Raw genomic sequence first — 20,194 nt, 5'->3', positions numbered from 1 at the left:
CCAGGTGAACTCCCAGGCAAACTCCTTTTGTTAGCTGCTCTGCTGTTCACTGCTCAGCTGGTTCGCAACTGACTGGCTTTTTATGCAGTCAGGCCCACTTAAGGCTCACCTGGAACAAAGCACACCCAGTTCTCGCCCTTTTCAATCATAGAATCATAGAATATCAGGGTTGGAAGGGACCCCAGAAGGTCATCTAGTCCAACCCCCTGCTCGAAGCAGGACCAATTCCCAGTTAAATCATCCCAGCCAGGGCTTTGTCAAGCCTGACCTTAAAAACCTCTAAGGAAGGAGATTCTACCACCTCCCTAGGTAACGCATTCCAGTGTTTCACCACCCTCTTAGTGAAAAAGTTTTTCCTAATATCCAATCTAAACCTCTCCCACTTCAACTTGAGACTTTTACTCCTCATTCTGTCATCTGCTACCATTGAGAACAGTCTAGAGCCATCCTCTTTGGAACCCCCTTTCAGGTAGTTGAAAGCAGCTATCAAATCCCCCCTCATTCTTCTCTTCTGCAGGCTAAACAATCCCAGCTCCCTCAGCCTCTCCTCATAACTCATGTGTTCCAGTCCCCTAATCATTTTTGTTGCCCTTCGCTGGACTCTCTCCAATTTATCCACATCCTTCTTGAAGTGTGGGGCCCAAAACTGGACACAGTACTCCAGATGAGGCCTCACCAATGTCGAATAGAGGGGAACGATCACATCCCTCGATCTGCTCGCTATGCCCCTACTTATACATCCCAAAATGCCATTGGCCTTCTTGGCAACAAGGGCACACTGCTGACTCAAATCCAGCTTCTCGTCCACTGTCACCCCTAGGTCCTTTTCCGCAGAACTGCTGCCTAGCCATTCGGTCCCTAGTCTGTAGCTGTGCATTGGGTTCTTCCGTCCTAAGTGCAGGACCCTGCACTTATCCTTATTGAACCTCATCAGATTTCTTTTGGCCCAATCCTCCAATTTGTCTAGGTCCTTCTGTATCCTATCCCTCCCCTCCAGCGTATCTACCACTCCTCCCAGTTTAGTATCATCCGCAAATTTGCTGAGAGTGCAATCCACACCATCCTCCAGATCATTTATGAAGATATTGAACAAAACCGGCCCCAGGACCGACCCTTGGGGTACTCCACTTGATACCGGCTGCCAACTAGACATGGAGCCATTGATCACTACCCGTTGAGCCCGACAATCTAGCCAGCTTTCTACCCACCTTTCAAACAACCAATCAAGCACACAGCACACAGTCACACTGTCCTCACAACAAACACTCAGATACTCACCAACACAGCCTCCTTAATGCAGCCCTTAGCGTACCTCCTGTCAGGCAGATCCCAGGCAAACTCCTTTTGTTAGCTGCTCTGCTTTTCGTTGGTGCCCACATGCATAAGTAGGAAGGGGTAGTGGTCTGAGGGCTTGATGAATCTCAGCAGACTCTCAGTCACATCCTGAATTCTAGCTCAGGCAAGCAGCACACTTCTCAGGATTTCTGGTCCGGACTGTTGATAGATGACTCTGTCCCCCTTAGGAGGGACTCCCCAGCCACCACCACTCTTCTCCTCTTGGGATTGGTGGTCGTGGAACCCCCATCTCTAGGACAATGCACCCCATGTCTTCCGGTCAGTGGGGTCTCCTTCTGATCCCTTCCCTCAGATGACTCTTCCAAGACATTATCAGCAGTAGTACATGTGCAGATAGCCTGAAAGCAGTTGCTTACCTCTATCTGCATTGGGAGTATATTGGTTGTCCTTCTTCTGGAGGACCCATGCTGCCAACTTTCTTCCTTGTTCTTCAGTTCCGCCCTCCTCCACTGCCCTCTCTGATTCTTTGGCATGCTGTGCCCACAGTACCGAATCCTGACTTCTGTCTAGGAAGTCTACATTTTCTCTGATGCAATGCAGGGTTGTTACCTGGGTCTCTAGTCCTTTATCCTTTTCTTCCAGCAATGGAGGTCAGTGTCTCTGTGCTTTCTCACATTCAATCTCTTTTGTTGTCAACTCCAAGAGGAGAGTTTCAGAAATAGGTGCATTATACAGGAAGCTATAGTACTGTACCTTTCATTAGAGTAAGATCATTCTCAGAACTGATGCTTTTCATAGCAAATGTTCATTTGTTTTCCATAACACAGCTTAGTGGTACTGCTGTAATTCTGTCTGAGTCCCAAGCACCCAAGGAGGCCAAGTAGTATATTCTAGACACTAGCGGGGCAATCAAAATATAAATCAGCATCACACTAAGGTCTACAGAAAGTCAACATCCCTTCCAGTGCTTTACCAGCCAGCAATCCAGAGCAGGGAAAAAAGCCCTTAAAAGCCTCAATAAGAAAACGTGAGTAAGAGATGCATCTAAGACTTGCAAAGCTAATGAGGTAACCCCACTTGTTGATATGACTACATATTTAATCGGAAGAACAGGATCTATGTAGCCAGAAAGGTTGAACCCATCATACGAGAAAATGTATAAGTCAACAAGTTGGTCTTCAGTACACTTACTCAAGACATTACAAAGTAGACATGCTGTCCTCTGCATATTCAAGCTTTGGCAGGAAAGTTCTACAAGTGTTATCTCAGTAACACGTCATACCCCTGAGGTTTGCAATAAATGTGTTAGTTATTTAATTAGCACCCCTTCCTCTTTGGGAATGTCTGCATTGCCATGTAAGCTCAGGGTTAGTACAACTTAAGTTAGCAGACCCTGGGTTTGTTACCCTAGGGCTAGAGTGTCTACACTCATTTGTAACCCCAGGTTAGGAATTGTTGAACCCTGGGTCCCAACCTGGGGTGCCAGCATCTACACTGCATTATGTATGTCCAAGTCCCACCACTCATATCCCAGATTTCCTAATCCCTTCCCCCACCCCCACAAAAAATGTGGCCACACTAGCCCTTTTCTCTTGTTGCAGCATGGGAAAAGCTGACTGTCCACTAAACTTGATAGTCCGGAGAACAAAGAAAGTGAGCCCATGGGATTGTGGGATACTTTTGGTGGATTCTCAGAGCATGAGTCTGGAATGGCTGCATCTACACAACAAAACAATATGGCTTGGACCCTGGGTCCCGGCTTAATTTAGGCTCAGACCTTCCAACCTGCCTTGGGGTCCTGGGACCAAACCCTGGGTTAGTGCAATTTGTGTGTAGATGGAAGGGGAGTTAGGCTTGGTCCTGAGTTCAAACCCTGGGCTTACACTGCAGCATAGACATATCCTTTAGGATCACTAAGCAATCACTGCTCAGAGCATCCCTTGCAAAGATTGCTGGACGTGCAATGGTCTAGAAAAGAAAAAAAATTATTCTTACCTGTGAATTTATTGTCTTGGTCCTCACAATCCTGCAGTTTGACCCATTTAGGGAGGATTACATGTGAGGGATTATAGAACAATCAGTTAATTTTCTAAAGTTTATCAAAGGCACTTTTGCAAGTGTAATCTCAGTTTTACATGAATAAATACTGTTGCTATCTTAAAATTTAGTTCTGAAAACTATCAACTAGGGGTAGGGTTTCCAAAAGATGGGACCCAAGCCCAGTGTCAGAGATCTGATCTGCCTCCAGGCTCCTAAAAGACAAAGGAAAACCCACTCTGAAGACTACTGGACATGAAATGTTTAAGAAGGGAAATAACCACTGAGAATGCTTTTTTCTTTCTGTGCTCTAAACAGATCTTGTCCTGTAGGAGGTCAGATATGGAAGGATTCTACCAAGGCAAAAGTGAGGATTAGAGAGTAAATCCCATATTCTCTTCTGGGGTTGATTCCATTCTTAAATCATGTCATTACATTAACATCCCAGTCACTCCCTGATACGTATGCTGTTGGTAAATGTAGAGATAAGCAGATACTATTATTCTGAGCTGGGGAGCATTCAGACTGTCCTGTTCTGTGAACAAAGTGCTCTGACTTTTGGACTCAGCTAGAGTTCAAACTTTGCAGTCAAGGCATGTTTTGTCTGGGTGTGCCTGACTCTTCCCCTTCCTTTTTTTTTTTTTTTTAGGGTGACAATATGTTTCAGTAGTAACAGTGTTATGTTTAGGATACATATTTCTGGTGTGATTTGATCACACTGTTCACTCACCAAGGTCTATCCTACAGAGGTTGTTATACTGCCTTATCCCTGTATTATAGGAGCACTTTTCAGTAGTGCATTGAGCAAAATGGCCAATATTTGTCACATGTGATTCATTCTTTTTCTCATCCTCTTGCCAGGAGGAGAATTGTGTGTGCAGCATAATGTTTTGATTTTATTTTTTTATGTCCATGCCACTGTGTGTTTTATACAGGAGATGGCAAGGTCAAAGAAGCATGCCTTGCCCTTAGAGTGGAAGATGGTGAGGATTTGTGGTGGGCCTTAGTTACTGCTTTGTTCCAGTCTTGGTCTGGACCCTGAGAAAATGCTGTCTCCTGCAGTTAACTTTGAAAGTTACACTTTGTGCTTTTTCTGTTGTATGCATCTCCGGCTAATACTCTTACACTCTTTCCCTGAATTTGAGAGTCTCTAAGGGTATGTTGTCATAAATATAAAGGGAAGGGTAAACCCCTTTGAAATCCCTCCTGGCCAGGGGAAAGCTCCTCTCACCTGTAAAGGGTTAAGAAGCTAAAGGTAACCTCGCTGGCACCTGACCAAAATGACCAATGAGGAGACAAGATACTTTCAAAAGCTGGGAGGAGGGAGAGAAACAAAGGGTCTGTGTGTGTATCTATATGCTGGTTTTCTGCCGGGGATAGACCAGGAATGGAGTCTTAGAACTTTTAGTAAGTAATCTAGCTAGGCATGTGTTAAATTATGATTTCTTTAAATGGCTGAGAAAAGAATTGTGCTGAATAGAATAACTATTTCTGTCTGTGTATCTTTTTTGTAACTTAAGGTTTTGCCTAGAGGGGTTCTCTATGTTTTTGAATCTAATTACCCTGTAAGAAATCTACCATCCTGATTTTACAGGGGGGATTTGTTTATTTCTATTTACTTCTATTTTTATTAAAAGTCTTCTTGTAAGAAACTGAATGCTTTTTCATTGTTCTCAGATCCAAGGGTTTGGGTCTGTGGTCACCTATGCAAATTGGTGAGGCTTTTTATCCAACATTTCCCAGGAAAGCGGGGTGCAAGTGTTGGGAGGATTGTTCATTGTTCTTAAGATCCAAGGGTCTGGGTCTGTAGTCACCTAGGCAAATTGGTGAGGCTTTTTACCAAACCTTGTCCAGGAAGTGGGGTGCAAGGTTTTGAGAAGTATTTTGGGGGGAAAGACGCGTCCAAACAGCTCTTCCCCAGTAACCAGTATTAGTTTGGTGGTGGTAGCGGCCAATCCAAGGACAACGGGTGGAATATTTTATACCTTGGGGAAGTTTTGACCTAAGCTGGTAAAGATAAGCTTAGGAGGTTTTTCATGCAGGTCCCCACATTTGTACCCTAGAGTTCAGAGTGGGGGAGGAACCTTGACATATGTCTACACTACAAAATTACTACAAAATTAGGTCGAATTTATAAAAGTAGAAAGTGTTTTTATACAGTCAATTGTGTGTGTCCTCACACAAATGTTCTAAGTGCATTTAGTTGGCAGAGTGCATCCACAGTACCGAGGCAACCGACGACTTCCGGAGCGTTGCACTGTGGGTAGCTATCCCACAGTTCCCGCAGTCTCCACCTCCCATTTGAATTCTGGCTAGAAATCCCAGTGCCTGATGGGGGCAAAAACATTGTCGTGGGTGGTTCTGAGTACATATCATCAGCCCCCTCCCTCTGTGAAAGCAATGTCAGACAATCGTTTTGCACCTTTTTTCATGGGTTACCCGTGCAGATGCCATACCACGGCAAGCATGGAGCCCGCTCAGCTCCATGTCACTGTATGTCTCCTGGGTGCTGGCAGACGCAGTACTGCATTGCTACACAGCAGCAGCTCATTGCCTTTTGGCAGCAGACAGTGCAGTATGACTGGTAGCCATTGTCGCCATACTCCTGGGTGCTCTTTTAGCCGACCTCGGTGAGGTCGGTCAGGGGCGCCTGGGCAGACATGGGAGTGACTCAGCCAGGTCATTTCCCTTTTTAAGTTTCATCTCATGGAGATTCAGTCCTGCTGGCAGTCATACTGCACCATCTTCTGCCAAGCACCCAAGAGATGATGATGGCTAGCAGTCGTACTGCACCGTCTGCTACCAGCAAGATGTATAAAGATAGATGAAGTGGATCAAAACAAGAAATAGACCAGATTTGTGTTGTATTCATTTGTATTCATTTTGTCCCCCCTCCTTCCCTCCCTCCTTGAATCAACGGCCTGCTAAACCCAGGGTTTTGAGTTCTATCCTTGAGTGGGCCATTCTGTTTCTCCTTGATGCAAAGCCACCCCCTTTGTTGATTTTAATTCCCTGTAAGCCAACCCTGTAAGCCATGTTTTCAGTCGCCCCCCCTCCGTCAGAGCAACGGCAGACAATCGTTTCACGCCTTTTTTCAGCGCAGACGTCATAGCCCTGGGAACATGGAGTCCGCTCAGATCACCACAGCAATTATGAGCACTATAAACACTGTGTGCATTATCCAGCAGGATATGCAGAACCATAACCTGCAAGAAAAGCGAAACCAGGCGAGGAGGAGGCGACTGCAGCATGGTGACGAGAGTGATGAGGACATGGACATAGACGTCTCACAAAGTACAAGCCCCTGCAGTGTGCACATCATGGTGTCAAATGGGCAGGTTCATGGTGTGGAATGCCGATTGTGGGCCCAGGAAACAAGCACAGACTGGTGGGACTGCATAGTGTTGCAGGTCTGGAATGATTCCCAGTGGCTGCGAAACTTTCACATGCGTAAGGGCACTTTCATGGAACTTTGTGACTTGCTTTCCCCTGCCCTGAAGCGCAAGAATACCAAGATGAGAGCAGCCCTCACAGTTGAGAAGCGAGTGGCAATAGCCCTGTGGAAGCTTGCAACGCCAGACAGCTACTGGTCAGTCGGGAATCAATTTGGAATGGGCAAATCTACTGTGGGGGCTGCTATGATGCAAGTAGCCAACGCAATCACTGAGCTGCTGCTATCAAGGGTAGTGACTCTGGGAAATGTGCAGGTCATAGTGGATGGCTTTGCTGCAATGGGATTCCCTAACTGTGGTGGGGCAATAGACGGAACCCATATCCCTATCTTGGCACCGGAGCACCAAGGCAGTGAGTACATAAACCGCAAGGGGTACTTTTCAGTGGTGCTGCAAGCACTGGCGGATCACAAGGGACGTTTCACCAACATCAGTGTGGGATGGCCGGGAAAGGTGCATGATGCTCACAAAAGGGACTTACTTGCCAGACCAGAAAATAACCGTTGGGGATGTTGAAATGCCTATATGTATCCTTGGGGACCTAGCCTACCCCTTAATGCCATGGCTCATGAAGCTATACACAGACAGCCTGGACAGTAGTCAGGAGCTGTTCAACTATAGGCTGAGCAAGTGCAGAATGGTGGTAGAATGTGTATTTGGGCATTTAAAAGCATGCTGGCGTAGTTTACTGACTCGGTTAGACCTCAGCGAAACTAATATTCCCATTGTTATTACTGCTTGCTGTGTGCTCCACAATATCTGTGAGAGCAAGGGGGAGACATTTATGGCAGGGTGGAGGTTGAGGCAAATTGCCTGGCCACTGATTACGCGCAGCCAGACGCCAGGGCAGTTAGAAGAGCACAGGAGGGTGTGGTGCGCATCAGAGAAGCTTTGAAAACCAGTTTCATGAATGGCCAGGCTACGGTGTGAAAGTTCTGTTTGTTTCTCCTTGATGGAACCCCTCCCGCCGGGGTTCACTCTACTTTCCTGTAAGCTAAGCACCCTTCCCTCCCCCCTTCGATCACCGCTTGCAGAGGCAATAAAGTCATTGTTGCTTCACATTCATGCATTCTTTATTTATGCATCACACAAATAGGGGGATAACTGCCAAGGTTGCCTGGAAGGGGTGGTGGAAGAGGGAAGCACCGGGTGGGGTGGTGGAGGAGGGAAGGACAAGGCCACACAGCACTTTAAAAGTTTAAAACTTTAAAACTTATTGAATGCCGGCTTTTTGTTCCTTAGGCAATCCTCTAGGGTGGAGTGGCTGGGTGGTCGGAGGCCCCCCCCATCGCGTTCTTGGGCATCTGGGTGAGGAGGCTATGGAACTTGGGGAGGAGGGCAGTTGGTTACACAGGGGCTGTTGCGGCGGTCTGTGGTCCTGCTGCCTTTCCTGCAGCTCAACCATGCACTGGAGCTATGAGTTTGATCCTCCAGCAGCCTGAGCATTGACTCCTGCCTTCTTTCAGCAAGCTGACGCCACCTACCATCTTCAGCCTGCCACCTCTCCTCATGGTCATATTGTGTTTTCCTGCACTCTGAGATTGTCTGCCTCCACATATTTTTCTGTGCTCTGTCAGTGTGGGAGGACAGCATGAGGTCAGAGAACATTTCATCGCAAGTGCGTTTTTTTCGTTTTCTAATCTTCGCTAGCCTCTGGGAAGGAGAAACATATGCAGCTGGTGGAGGAAAAAAAAGGGAGAGTGGTAGTTAAAAAGACATTTTATAGAACAATGGGTACACTTTCTCACGGTAAACCTTGCTGTTAACATTACATAGCACATGTTTTCATTACAAAGTCGCATTTTGCCTCTTATTGAGGGTATGCTGCTTTGGTGAGAGAGATCACTCACGCAGGGCCGGGCAACAAAATTCGGCTTGCAGGCAGGAATGGTAAGCCACAGTCTTTTGGCTTCTTTAACCTTCATAACATGTGGGAATGGTTTCAAACAGCAGCGCCCTTGTCAACGTTCCTCCCCCACTCTGAACTCTAGGGTACAGATGTGGGACCTGCATGAAAACCTCCTAAGCTTACTTTTACCAGCTTAGGTTAAAACTTCCCCAAGGTACAAATTAATTTTATGCTTTGCCCTTGGAATTTCCACTGCCACCACCAAACTTTAACTGGGTTTACTGGGAAACGTAGTTTGGACACGTCTTTCCCCCCAAATCCTCCCAACCCTTGCACCCCACTTCCTGGGGAAGGTTTGGTAAAAATCCTCTCCAATTTGCAAAGGTGACCACAGACCCAAACCCTTGGATCTGAGAACAATGAAAAAGCATTCAGTTTTCTTACAAGAAGACTTTTAATAGAAGTAAAAGAATCACCTCTGTAAAATCAGGATGGTAGATACCTTGCAGGGTAATTAGATTCAAAACATAGAGAATCCCTCTAGACAAAATCTTAAGTTACAAAAAAGACACACAGACAGGAATAGTCATTCTATTCAGTACTGTTCTTTTCTCAGCCATTTAAAGAAATCATAATCTAACACATACCTAGCTAGATTACTTACTAAAAGTTCTAAGACTCCATTCCTGTTCTATCCCCGGCAAAAGCAGCATACAGACAGACACAGACCCTTTGTTTCTCTCCCTCCTCCCAGTTTTTGAAAGTATCTTGTCTCCTCATTGGTCATTTTGGTCAAGTGCCAGCGAGGTTACCTTTAGCTTCTTAACCCTTTACAGGTGAGAGGATTTTTCCTCTGGCCAGGAGGGATTTTAAAGGGGTTTACCCTTCCCTTTATATTTATGACAGCCCTCATTTCCCATACGAAGTAGCTGTTGGGTTGGCGGTTTAAAATGGGCTGGCAATTTAAAAGGAGGGGCTGCGGTTTCTGGGTTAACGTGCAGCAGAAACCCAACTAACCCCCCCACACTCCTCCCCCCAATTCTCTGGGATGATGGCTTCACTCCTCCCCCCCCACCGTGTGGCTAACAGCGGGGAAGATTTCTGTTCAGCCACAGTCAAACAGCCCAGCAGGAATGGGCACCTCTGAATGTCCGCTTACTAAAACCACCCTATTTCAACCAGGTAACCATGAATATCACTCTCCTGAGGGTAACTCAGAGAGTTAAAGAATGGATGTTGTTTGAATGCCAGCAAATACCGGGACCATACGCTGCAATGCTTTGTTCTGCAATGATTCCCGACTACGTGCTACTGGCCTGGCGTGGTAAAGTCTCCTACCATGGAGGACAGAATAAGGCTGCCCTCCCCAGAAACCTTTTGCAAAGGCTTTGGGAGTACATCCAGGAGAGCGTTATGGAGATGTCCCTGGAGGATTTCCGCTCCATCCCCAGACACGTTAACAGACTTTTCCAGTAGCTGTACTGGCCGCGAATGCCAGGGCAAATTAATCATTAAACATGCTTGCTTTTAAACCATGTATAATATTTACAAAGGTACACTCAGCAGAGGTCCCTTCTCCACCTTCAGGGTCCGGGAGCCCGCCTTGGGTGGGTTCGGGGGGTACTGGCTCCAGGTCCAGGTGAGAAACAGATCCTGGCTGTTGTGGAAACCGGTTTCTCCGCTTCCTTGCTGTAAGCTATCTACAACCTCCTCCTCATCATCATCTTCCTTGCCCCGCTTCCGTGTTGCCTCCCACTCCTTGGACGGAGTCAAAGCACAGGGTTGGGGTAGTGGTGGCTGCACCCCGTAGAATGGCAGGCAGCTCATCATAGAAGCAGCATGTCTGGGGCTCTGAACCGGAGTGGCCGTTTGCCTCTCTGATTTTTTGGTAGGGTTGCCTGAGCTCCGTAATTTTCACGTGGCACTGCTGCGAGTTCCTGTTATAGCCTCTGTCCTTCATGCCGTTGGAGATTTTTTTCAAATATTTTGGCATTCCGTGTTCTCGAACAGAGTTCTGCCTGCACGGATTCATGTCCCCATACAGCGATCAGATCCCATACCTCCCGTTCAGTCCATGCTGGAGCTCTTCAGCGATTCTGGGACTGCATGGTTTCCTGTGCTGATGGGCTCTGCATGTTGACCTGTGCAGGTGAGCTCGCCACGCTGGCCAAACAGGAAATGAGATTCAAACGTTCGTGGGCCTTTTCCTGTCTACTTGGCCAGTGCATCTGAGTTGAGAGCGCTGTCCAGAGCGGTCACAACTGAGCACTATGGGATAGTTCCCGGAGGCCAATACTGTCTAATTGCGTCCACAGTACCGCAAATTCGACCCGGCAAGGCCAATTTCAGCGCTAATCCCCTCGTCGGGGGTGGAGTAAAGAAATCAATTTTAAGAGCCCTTTAAGTAAAAAAAAAGGGCTTCATCGTGTTGACGGGTGCAGGGTCAAATCGAGGTAATGCTGCTAAATTCGACCTCAACTCCTAGTGTAGACCAGGGCAAAGAGTGGGAATCAATTATAATTTGAATTTTTCAAAACAAGACTATTATTTACTTAAGACTGACAATGAGGAGGGGAAATTGTTCTAACTATGCTTCAGAGGGTTCCCAGGTAGGATGATGTTCTTTGATTCAGATGAGGGAACAAGTAAGGCAATGCATCTGTGTTTAGTAGTCAGAATAAGGTGCATGAAGCTAACTATGGGTATGGTATTTATTCATGTAAAACTGAGCTTATACTTGCAAAAGTGTCTTTATAAACTTTAGAAAATTAACTGATTGTTCTATTATTCCTCACATGTAGTCCTCCCTATTGGTTGAACACTGAGCATCAGTGTGAGTTATGTGCCTTTAGAAATACTTTCATAGCTCAGTCCCCATTGAAGACACAGAATGTATTCAAACTGATTTCTGTTGTTCTAGTTGCATGCTGCAATCTACAGACAATGGATATTTAGTCTCAAGTCACTAGATTTAATCAAAAAAGAGAAAGGAAGTCAAAATCCTCAAATAAAATGTGAGAATTATTCTCAGAAGGGCACTAATCTTGATAAAGACTATTTTGAGTCAATGATAATAGCTTGTTTTGGTTAGATCAGATTTTATTTGAAAAATCTCATTTCTTTTAGTTAAACATTCAAATTTCCCCCTTTTATTTTGTAGAATTGTACTAAACAGAGTGCAGTCTATGAGGGAACTGCAGGGAATTACATTGTATTGAGTGAACTTAATAATCGTGAAAGTGAGAGAACTGGACTTAGTATGGGCTAACTGTATGCAGGCTTCCCTGCACTGCTCAGTCCAAGTACTACATTACCATTTGTTGAGCAGGGACTGCCAGCCTAGTCAGATTTCACAGTGGTTTTATGATCTGGATAAATGGAAACTGGGCAGAGACTCTCAAACTCATTTTCACTTACAATTTAAGGGAGAGTATGAACTGGTGTGGAGTGAATTTCATGAGGTTCCAAGGTTCATTTCAGATAAGCCATAAGACCTTTGTATTTTTTTGAACATATCAGAATCTTTTGAGGCAACAAAAGATTGGCTGGTGCAGATTTCAGTTATTATATTAGATATTTCCATTATGTTTATGCAGCTGTTCATTGTGTAAATATCTGAAATCAAAGTTTATACCACAGATTTTTTTATTTGTGGGACATTGAACAGTTTGGTGTTTATTCAGTAGTTTTCATTATTTAATACACAGTTCCATGAGAAAAATTCATGTGTAAAAATTCATGTGTAGAGTTTTTCTCTAGTACTGAACTAATTCACCAGCATGCAAATGAACAAAGCTGTCTACTGATTTATCTTCTCTACAGTATGTGTAGTTATTGTTTTTTTTAACATCTTATATACAGTATTTGTCAATGCATTTATTATGCTGCTTTGAAAGTGAAATAAGCCTGTTTTATACATTGGTTTTATCCAAAGTTTATAATAATATCCATCTCCTGCAAGCTGAATCAAAGTTAATACATTTTATTTCAGACCTTAGTACAGACTATGTTCATGCTCTCGCTTGTTCTTGTTTGCCTCCTTTTCTGTCTCCCATGTTTGTTTCCATGAAATCATATATTTCATATCTCTATCTTTATAATCTACATATCTGATGAAACAGTGGGAAGGTGATAGAGAATAATTATTCAGGAGAATAATTGGCTAATTTGTATTGGAATATAAGAATCAACTGCGATTTAGGGTTTTATTTACAGACAGCTTCCTTTATATTTGGTTTTATTTGCTGCTGAAATTTTAAAACCTTCACCTAAACAGAGCACTAAAACTAAAATAAATCTCTTCAGGAGACAGATTGTTTTTTGGTGTCCTAGTACTAGATTTTTGAAAATTGTGTTTATGCTTTTCACCCCAGATTGAAAGCCCAGTGGAATTAAAATAGTGAAACTAAGTATGTTAAAATAGACAATGAGATTAGAAGAATATACACACTTTATGGTCTCAGTTTGTATAAACATACAAAAAGTAAAAGTAAAATATACATCAAAGTAAAAGAAAGGAAATTACAGTATTTGTGAGAAAATAGTCAAAGTCACTTCAAAGCTGAATATTGTGTCTTTTTTAATGTTGTAATTATGCATGCAAAACAATTATTTGTATTCATTAGCTGAAGTTTACAGATTGAGCTAGTTACTGAGCATAAATATTATTTTTTAAACTACTGGATAAAAGCTAACTTTTATCCAACTTCTTCCTCCCTGTAATGTTCCAAACTTGCACCCTGTGCTAAAATAATTGGGACTGAACTTCTTCGACCATTCAAACAGAGTGTAATGCTTGTTACATTGTAACAGCACTTCTGTTTTGAAAGCAGCTTCCCCAAAAACATGTGACCTCCCACATAAACACATTTATCAGTAAGCAGTACTTAACAGTGAGATTTTCCTAGGATGCCTAAGTCTAAAAGCGATAGGGAAGACTCAGAACTTAGCCTGGCAGTGACCCATTTAAGTGCATATCTCAACACCATGATTCAGCACTGCAGCCTATAATTACCTACACAAGGAGGAGATACCTGTTACTAAAGACCTCTTTAACACAGAAGATAAAGACACAAAAATATCCAGTGGTGGCAGGAAGTAGAAGCTAAAACAATTCCAACTTGAAGTAAGGTGCAAATGTTTAATGGTGAGGATAATTAACCATTGGAGCAGCTTGCTAACAATATGGTAAATGCTCCATCACTCTAAGTCTATAAATCAAGGTTGGATGTCTTTCTAAAAGATACACTGTCATTTACCATCATTTATTGGTCTCAACGCAGGAATCAATGTATGAACATCTAAGGCCCTGGCATAGGGCATGCCTCCCCTGTAGCACCTTCTGCTGAGTTAGTACAGAGCTGCACATACTCCCTGTCTCAGTTTCCCTTCTTAGGAAGCCAGTAATTCCACTTCAGGCACTCTTGAGATTTGATTCAATAGTACCCTTCTTAGGACTTGTTTATTACAAAACCTCCTACAAAAGCGGCCATAACAAAAAGTCACAAATAAACAAAATGTACTTCTGGTTTTTTTGGGTTCCTCTGAAACCTGCCTTCTATGTTCTGTCCTACTCAGCATTCTCTCTGTCTTTAAGTCTCTCTTTATGGCAGGCACTCCAGCTTTCCTCCTGGAGCTGGATTGCAATTTCTCTCTCTCAGCTGGCCCCACTTAGGCATCACATTCAGAGGCCTGGCAGCCTTCTGCTGGTGTCTGGTCCCTGCTAACTCAAGGACCCTACAGAAGTCTTCTTATTTCTTTCAGTGTCTGCAGGCATCTACCCTGTGAAGAAGGAGGAGGCAGCATTTATGGTGGTCCCCTTCTCTCAACTCATCCTCAACTGGTTGGGAAATAGGGGAGTTTTGCCCCACCTCTCTGTAAGGCTCCTGGCCCCAGGCCCTTAAAGAAACAGTAGCAGTGTTTCCTCCCAAACCCTACTTGCTCCCGGCATCTCCTAGATTATATCTGTAATTGGAACTTTCAACTCTTTCCAGTTATACTGGGTGGACTGACCAGTAGGCATTATTGCCCTTAAGGGGCAGACTGCCCAGGCAAAGGCCTACATTATACATAAGCTTGTCAGGTTTTGATTTAAGGTGATAGAGGTCAGTAAATGTTGATTTCAGCTGACACTGAAATTGACAAAAAAAAGTATTGATTGGTAACAGGGGGTGGGAGTGCAGCCACCCTTGTGCCTGCAGGGATTGAGGGTCACCAGCCCTGTAGCAGTGCAGGGAGCCCTCTACAGCTCCGCTGTTTCAGACCCATGCCCTCACTCTCATGACAGTGGAGTGGCAGAGGGTGTCCTACAGATTTAGGCCTAACTAAGGGTAAAACATTACCATTTGAAAAAGAACTCGTCATTATTTCAAGGGGGACTTCCAAGGGCTAGATTTGTAACTCTCCAAAAGTATATCACATTTTCTTTTACTAACATGTGAGAAAAATCATTTGTATGGACAATATGCAGAGAGGGTCATACCAACATGTGTAACCATTCACACTCACTTATTAATGGCAACTAATGTTAAAAAAACCCCCTTTATTAAAGTAAAATTCAGATCAGACTCTCTAAAGAAAATAGGGGTTGAACATAGTGGTCCAGTGGACTCAGCGTCAAGAGACATGGAGTGAAATCCTGGTCCCCTTGAAGTGAATGGGAAGACTCCCATTCACTTCAGTGGGGTCAGGGTTTCACCCCTGGGTTCTATTCCTAGCTCTGCCACCGGTCTGCTGGATAATAACATTATCCTACTTAGTGGAATGCTTTGAAATCTATGGATGAAATGTGCTGTATAGCAAATTAGTAGTAGTGTTATTAATTTATGTGCTGTGGTTCCATATTATGCTATCTGCCAATAAATGTGATCAGTAGATTGAATCTAAACATCTCTTCTTGAAATATGATTTTTTTGAGGATGAAGTGGAAAATACAAATAATGAAGTCTTTATTAATAAAACTGGCCTGATCCAATAAACAGAAGAGAGATACCAAGATGGAAATTTTGTGGAATCAGAAAACGTAGTAGTTTCTCCAAGAATCCCAAATCTTCATAATAAAATGATCTTACTAATTTTTTTATTGAAGTAATATCTTAATAAAGTGAAGTCTTCAAGATGTGTCATATCAGAAATTCTTACCTGAATACCAAAAACTGTCACTGATTTGGATGACAAAATATGTTCTGCTTCCTATTGACTTATTTCTGTAACACTAACAAACAGTGCAGCATCTTCAATGTGTAGCTGTGGTACAATTTAATGAAATAATCTTCATTAAAATATTCAGTTTACCGCAGAAAACTGAAAGAATTATAATCAGAGTGGAGTGTGCTTGACAGAAGCAGTATAGAGAGAAACCTTAAGGAAAAAAAATGCACTTCAGGAAGAATTAACAATAAAACTGATGAATATCTAGTGGTCTGTGAATATCTAATATTTATCACTCGTGATTCTATCACATTACTTCCTGAGCTGTTTTTCTATAATTATTAACAAGAACCTCTACTAATAATCTGCTCTTTTATTTAGAAAATTAGGTGTTTATGCCCCTGCATGGAAAAGTGGAGTCTCTCTTTTACATCTATCTTTCTTTTTAGCATTTATATAGGAGGTTCAAATAGATTTCTGTAATGACCCTTTCTGTACAATCGTATGATAGAGAGATTATGTATATGCATAATTTTCTGGCATACAGACATACAATCCTTCCAGTGTATATATTTCTCTGCATGTATAAATGAAGGCCCAAATTCTCCACACCCCATCCAAATGATTGTGCTTCATGTCTCTGAAAAGGGATGGGGGAAGAACTCTCCCCACCCCTTCAGGGTCTGGAGTGACAATGCAGTTGCTTATGATCAGCATTAGGTCATCAGACACACTTCGAGAATATTATATTTAAACACCACCAGACAAAACAAAAAAAACCTTGTTGTTTGGTTCCATTGCTATCAGTTTGTAACCAGTAATTCAAAGCTACCTAAAATCTTTACTTGATATCAAATAGGGACTGCCATCAGCAAAAGCTACGAACAGGGCTAATAGAAGCCTCCAGAGCATATTTTTCAAGAAGTCAGAGCAAGTTTTCCCCTCAGTGTGAGGAATTGTTGGGACAACAATGCTAATGGGGAAAGCCCAGTGTTCCAGTTTGGGCACTTAATATTTGTGTACTCAAATGAGAATTTAGGAGAAGAGACACCTATTTTTATACTTAATCTCTCCTAAGCAATTTAAATAGAAATCTAGATGATCTACAATCATACCCAATAGTAAATGGATGTATGTAGCACTGGAAAATTATGACACCATAGCCACAAAGATCATGCCTCTCCTGTAGAGCACAGGCGGCATAAGTGTCTTGTGGAGTAGGAACATACAAAGTGTTTTGGAATTGAATAGCAGCAGTTTAGCTTGGGTGATTGCATTGTGATCTCCTTTATGGTGTTAACATGTAAATGATCATTGGTTTAAACTAGACCTGACAGTTAACCACTCTAGTAAAATTAATGGGAGACATTCACTCACACATCTGTTAGGATCATTGTTTTGCTTTCTGATTATAGATTTAGGGCGAAATTCTGCTCTCAGTTCTATTGCTGTAACTCCATTGACTTCAGTTGAGTTACTGCAGAATTATATGGGTGTAAGCAAGAGCAGAATTTAGTTTTTAATGTCTGAAGATGCTGATTTGCATAGTGAAAGTTCCTGCCCATTTGAGAGAGTTTTCATTTTAATCCAAGCATAGCTATTGAATTCTCTGGAAATACCTATTTTGGTATATACTTTGTATTGCTCTTAGATTTCTGTTCCCCCAGCTTTGTGGGGCTGTGAATATAAAAGGATAAGGGAAGGAAGGATCTTGCTAAAAATGGATAGTGTATGCCTTTTGTTCCTGGCTAGTGCTAGAAATTTTGCTGGTATATTGCTTATCTTTGAGCACAAAACTTCTCACCTTTTTTCACTCACGCAGAGAGTAGAAATTAGTTGTTCAGTCACTGATATTTTTCTTTTTACTCTTCTAGACTTCTGCAGATGAGGGTTCTGGGTCTGCCATCAAGTCTTCTGCAAACAGATCTGACTCAAAATTTCCTGCTATAGAAAAAACATCAAGCAAGCAAAAGCAAAAACCTCCCATGAGCTCCAGCAAAGTAACTCCAGGTGAACTAAAGGGTGCATAAAATGGAACTAGTTACCACAGTATTAAGAATTAGCAAGTATGTAGAAGATGCCTTGTGGATTCAGAGTCATTATGGTACTGCCGTGCAAACTCATGGGCCTAATTCTCATTTACACTTAAGTCACTTTACACCATTCTGATAAGGTACAGTGACCTTAAAATGAGTACAAATGAAATTTACACCTGCTTTAAGGCCACTTTCCAACACCAGAGTAGAGTAAAGTGACTTAAGTGTAAATGAGAATTAGGCCCATGAGACAATAAACAATCTCACTGAATTAACTAAAATAATTTTAAAATGGTTTAGTTCCCTTTTAGAACAACAGGGATTCATTTTGGAATAGCAATAAAAAGCACTTCAGGGCATGTCTGTATGTTCTGCAGTCTCGCTTATTTGGCCTTTGAACTCATGTTCACACTGAACAAGTCTTATAATCACCTGAGTTCTTTGGGGCCCTGGGAGAGTTTTTGATTGACTTCAATAGGACTTTAGTGGGAGCAGAATCAAACTAACATCTGGAACCCAGGGGTGAGAGTGTTAAAATATCAACTGAAAATGTGGGATGTGTGTTTAAAACCTAAAACAGATTATCAGAATTAAGGGCAGCTTTCCTATCATAAATAAAGTTAATTTAAAATCAAAACAACAAAAAAAGCTTCATAATTCTAAATAGCTGCTGTTAATCCCAAAAAGTGTATGAATAAATTCTCAGAAAATGGTATACGTTTAGCCAGAATTAACTAATCAACCTGTTGCTTTAAAGAAGTCAGTTAGTATGCATGCCACCCAGTTACCTGTTAAAATGGTATTCCATTTGTGAAAAATGCTTTAAATATTTATGCTGTAAAAGTTATCCGCTAAATATAATAGAAAGTGCCTTTCCTTTGATACAGGGAGATTGTGGAAACATAGCTACGTCTCCAGAGGCCAACAAAACAAAATAGGCTCCCAAAGACCCAATCAGAGACAACAGTTGTGTGGGAATGATTTCTTACTATCCATGCATGTCCATGTCATTATATAGAGAGTCTGCAAAGACAGAAGGCTATTTCAGTATGTTTATAAAAGGATTAATTACATCAGGACTATCCATGTGGCCAAAGTTAAAGATCCCTCAGTGTTTACATTATAAATCACTCCCAGATATTTGAGATAAATATATCAGATGCTCTGGGCTGAGATGGTATATAAGTTTGTTTTGTTTTGTTTTTAAACTAAATTTGGGGTGGGAGAGGGGAAGAATCAAGTTGATCATTTTAAACCTAGTTTAAAATTAAAATTTAGCTCTTTTATTGCATTTTGGCATCCCACTAATTAAAAATAATTTATCAAAATGAAAATTTTGCCGGTAATGAGGGCCTAGATATGCTCTCATTTGCCCTGGTGTGAATCTGTATTAGTTCTGCTGCCATCAGAGTAATTTCAGATTTATGGTGGAATTTAGAGAAGAATTTGGGCCTTGGGCATTTTGTGGGAAAAGTGTAATCAAAACAAATGAAGGCCCTAATCTTGCAACTAACTCTGTCTATGTCTAATTAACTAACTCGAAACCTATGTCCATGCAGGGCTTCGCTGAAAGCAACAGGGCAGCACAGGATTCTGCCATGCAGAATCAGTTGCAGGATTAGACATATCTTTTCATTTCAAAATGTGGATTCCTGAGCATATAAGAAGGGAAAATAGAATGTTTACCATATTATACGAGTACCTCTTCCCCGAATCTTTTTTAATGTATTTATCCTCACAGCACTCCTGTGAGGTATGAATTATTCCCATTTTACTGATGGGAGACTGAAGCATAGAGAGACAGAGTGGTTTGCCTGTGGTCACAAAGGAAGTCTGTGGTAGAGCAGAAGATTGAACCCAGCTCTCCTGAGTCCCAGGCTAGCGCCCTAATTACTGGATCATCCTTACTCTCCCGAACTTGTAACTGATACAGTTCCATGTCCTTTGTGAACATGGGCAATGTGCTGTGTCTGGGAGCAATTATAGAGCACCAGCTCTTTATCTTCTTTGATGCTGTGAATAGAACTTTGGAAATAGCACTTTCACTAACTCCAAGAGCTAGCAATTTTCAGTGACATACTAAATGCTTTGGTTTGAAGTGGAGAACTGATGAGTTTGTCAGATACTCTTGATGAACACCCTATGTTCTCAGCCAGAACTATTAAGACTAAAGAGGTCTCTGACCCAAAAAGGTCTCTGTGGACCAGATTCCCATTTACACTAATGTCTCACTGCTACATATGGCAATGTAAAGGGACATTGAAATAGATGAAACTATAATTTACTGCCACTTTAAGACCCATTTACACTGACCAAGTAGCATAAAGGAGCCTTAGTGTATATGAGAATCCAGTCCTGTGTGTAGATTTGGATGC

The 20,194-nt window shown here is 42.5% G+C and overlaps 1 protein-coding gene and 1 long non-coding RNA gene across 3 annotated transcripts in view; one reads left to right on the top strand and one right to left on the bottom strand.

Moving 5' to 3' along the window:
- The window catches only part of MARCHF10 (membrane associated ring-CH-type finger 10), a 98,156-nt gene that overhangs the window by 20,205 nt on the left and 57,757 nt on the right, over positions 1–20,194 (top strand). For both annotated transcript variants that reach the window (XM_084615564.1, XM_084615563.1), the window contains exon 4: positions 17,658–17,793. In XM_084615564.1, the coding sequence (XP_084471690.1) occupies positions 17,658–17,793 (136 nt within the window). The remainder of the gene's footprint in view (positions 1–17,657; positions 17,794–20,194) is intronic.
- LOC311513617 overlaps positions 7,854–20,194 on the bottom strand; it is a 45,126-nt gene continuing 32,785 nt past the window's right edge. Inside the window, exons 2-3 of the long non-coding RNA XR_014709757.1 lie at positions 17,588–17,727; positions 7,854–8,461 (exon numbers count right to left, since the gene is read on the bottom strand). This is a non-coding gene — a long non-coding RNA (uncharacterized lncRNA). The remainder of the gene's footprint in view (positions 8,462–17,587; positions 17,728–20,194) is intronic.

The sequence above is a fragment of the Lepidochelys olivacea genome (genome assembly GCF_965140295.1).
Source record: "Lepidochelys olivacea isolate rLepOli2 genome assembly, chromosome: 27".
NCBI classification, from domain to species: domain Eukaryota; kingdom Metazoa; phylum Chordata; order Testudines; family Cheloniidae; genus Lepidochelys; species Lepidochelys olivacea.
The sequence above is the reverse complement of the archived record's forward strand: the minus strand, read 5'-3'. Positions and strand labels throughout refer to the sequence as shown.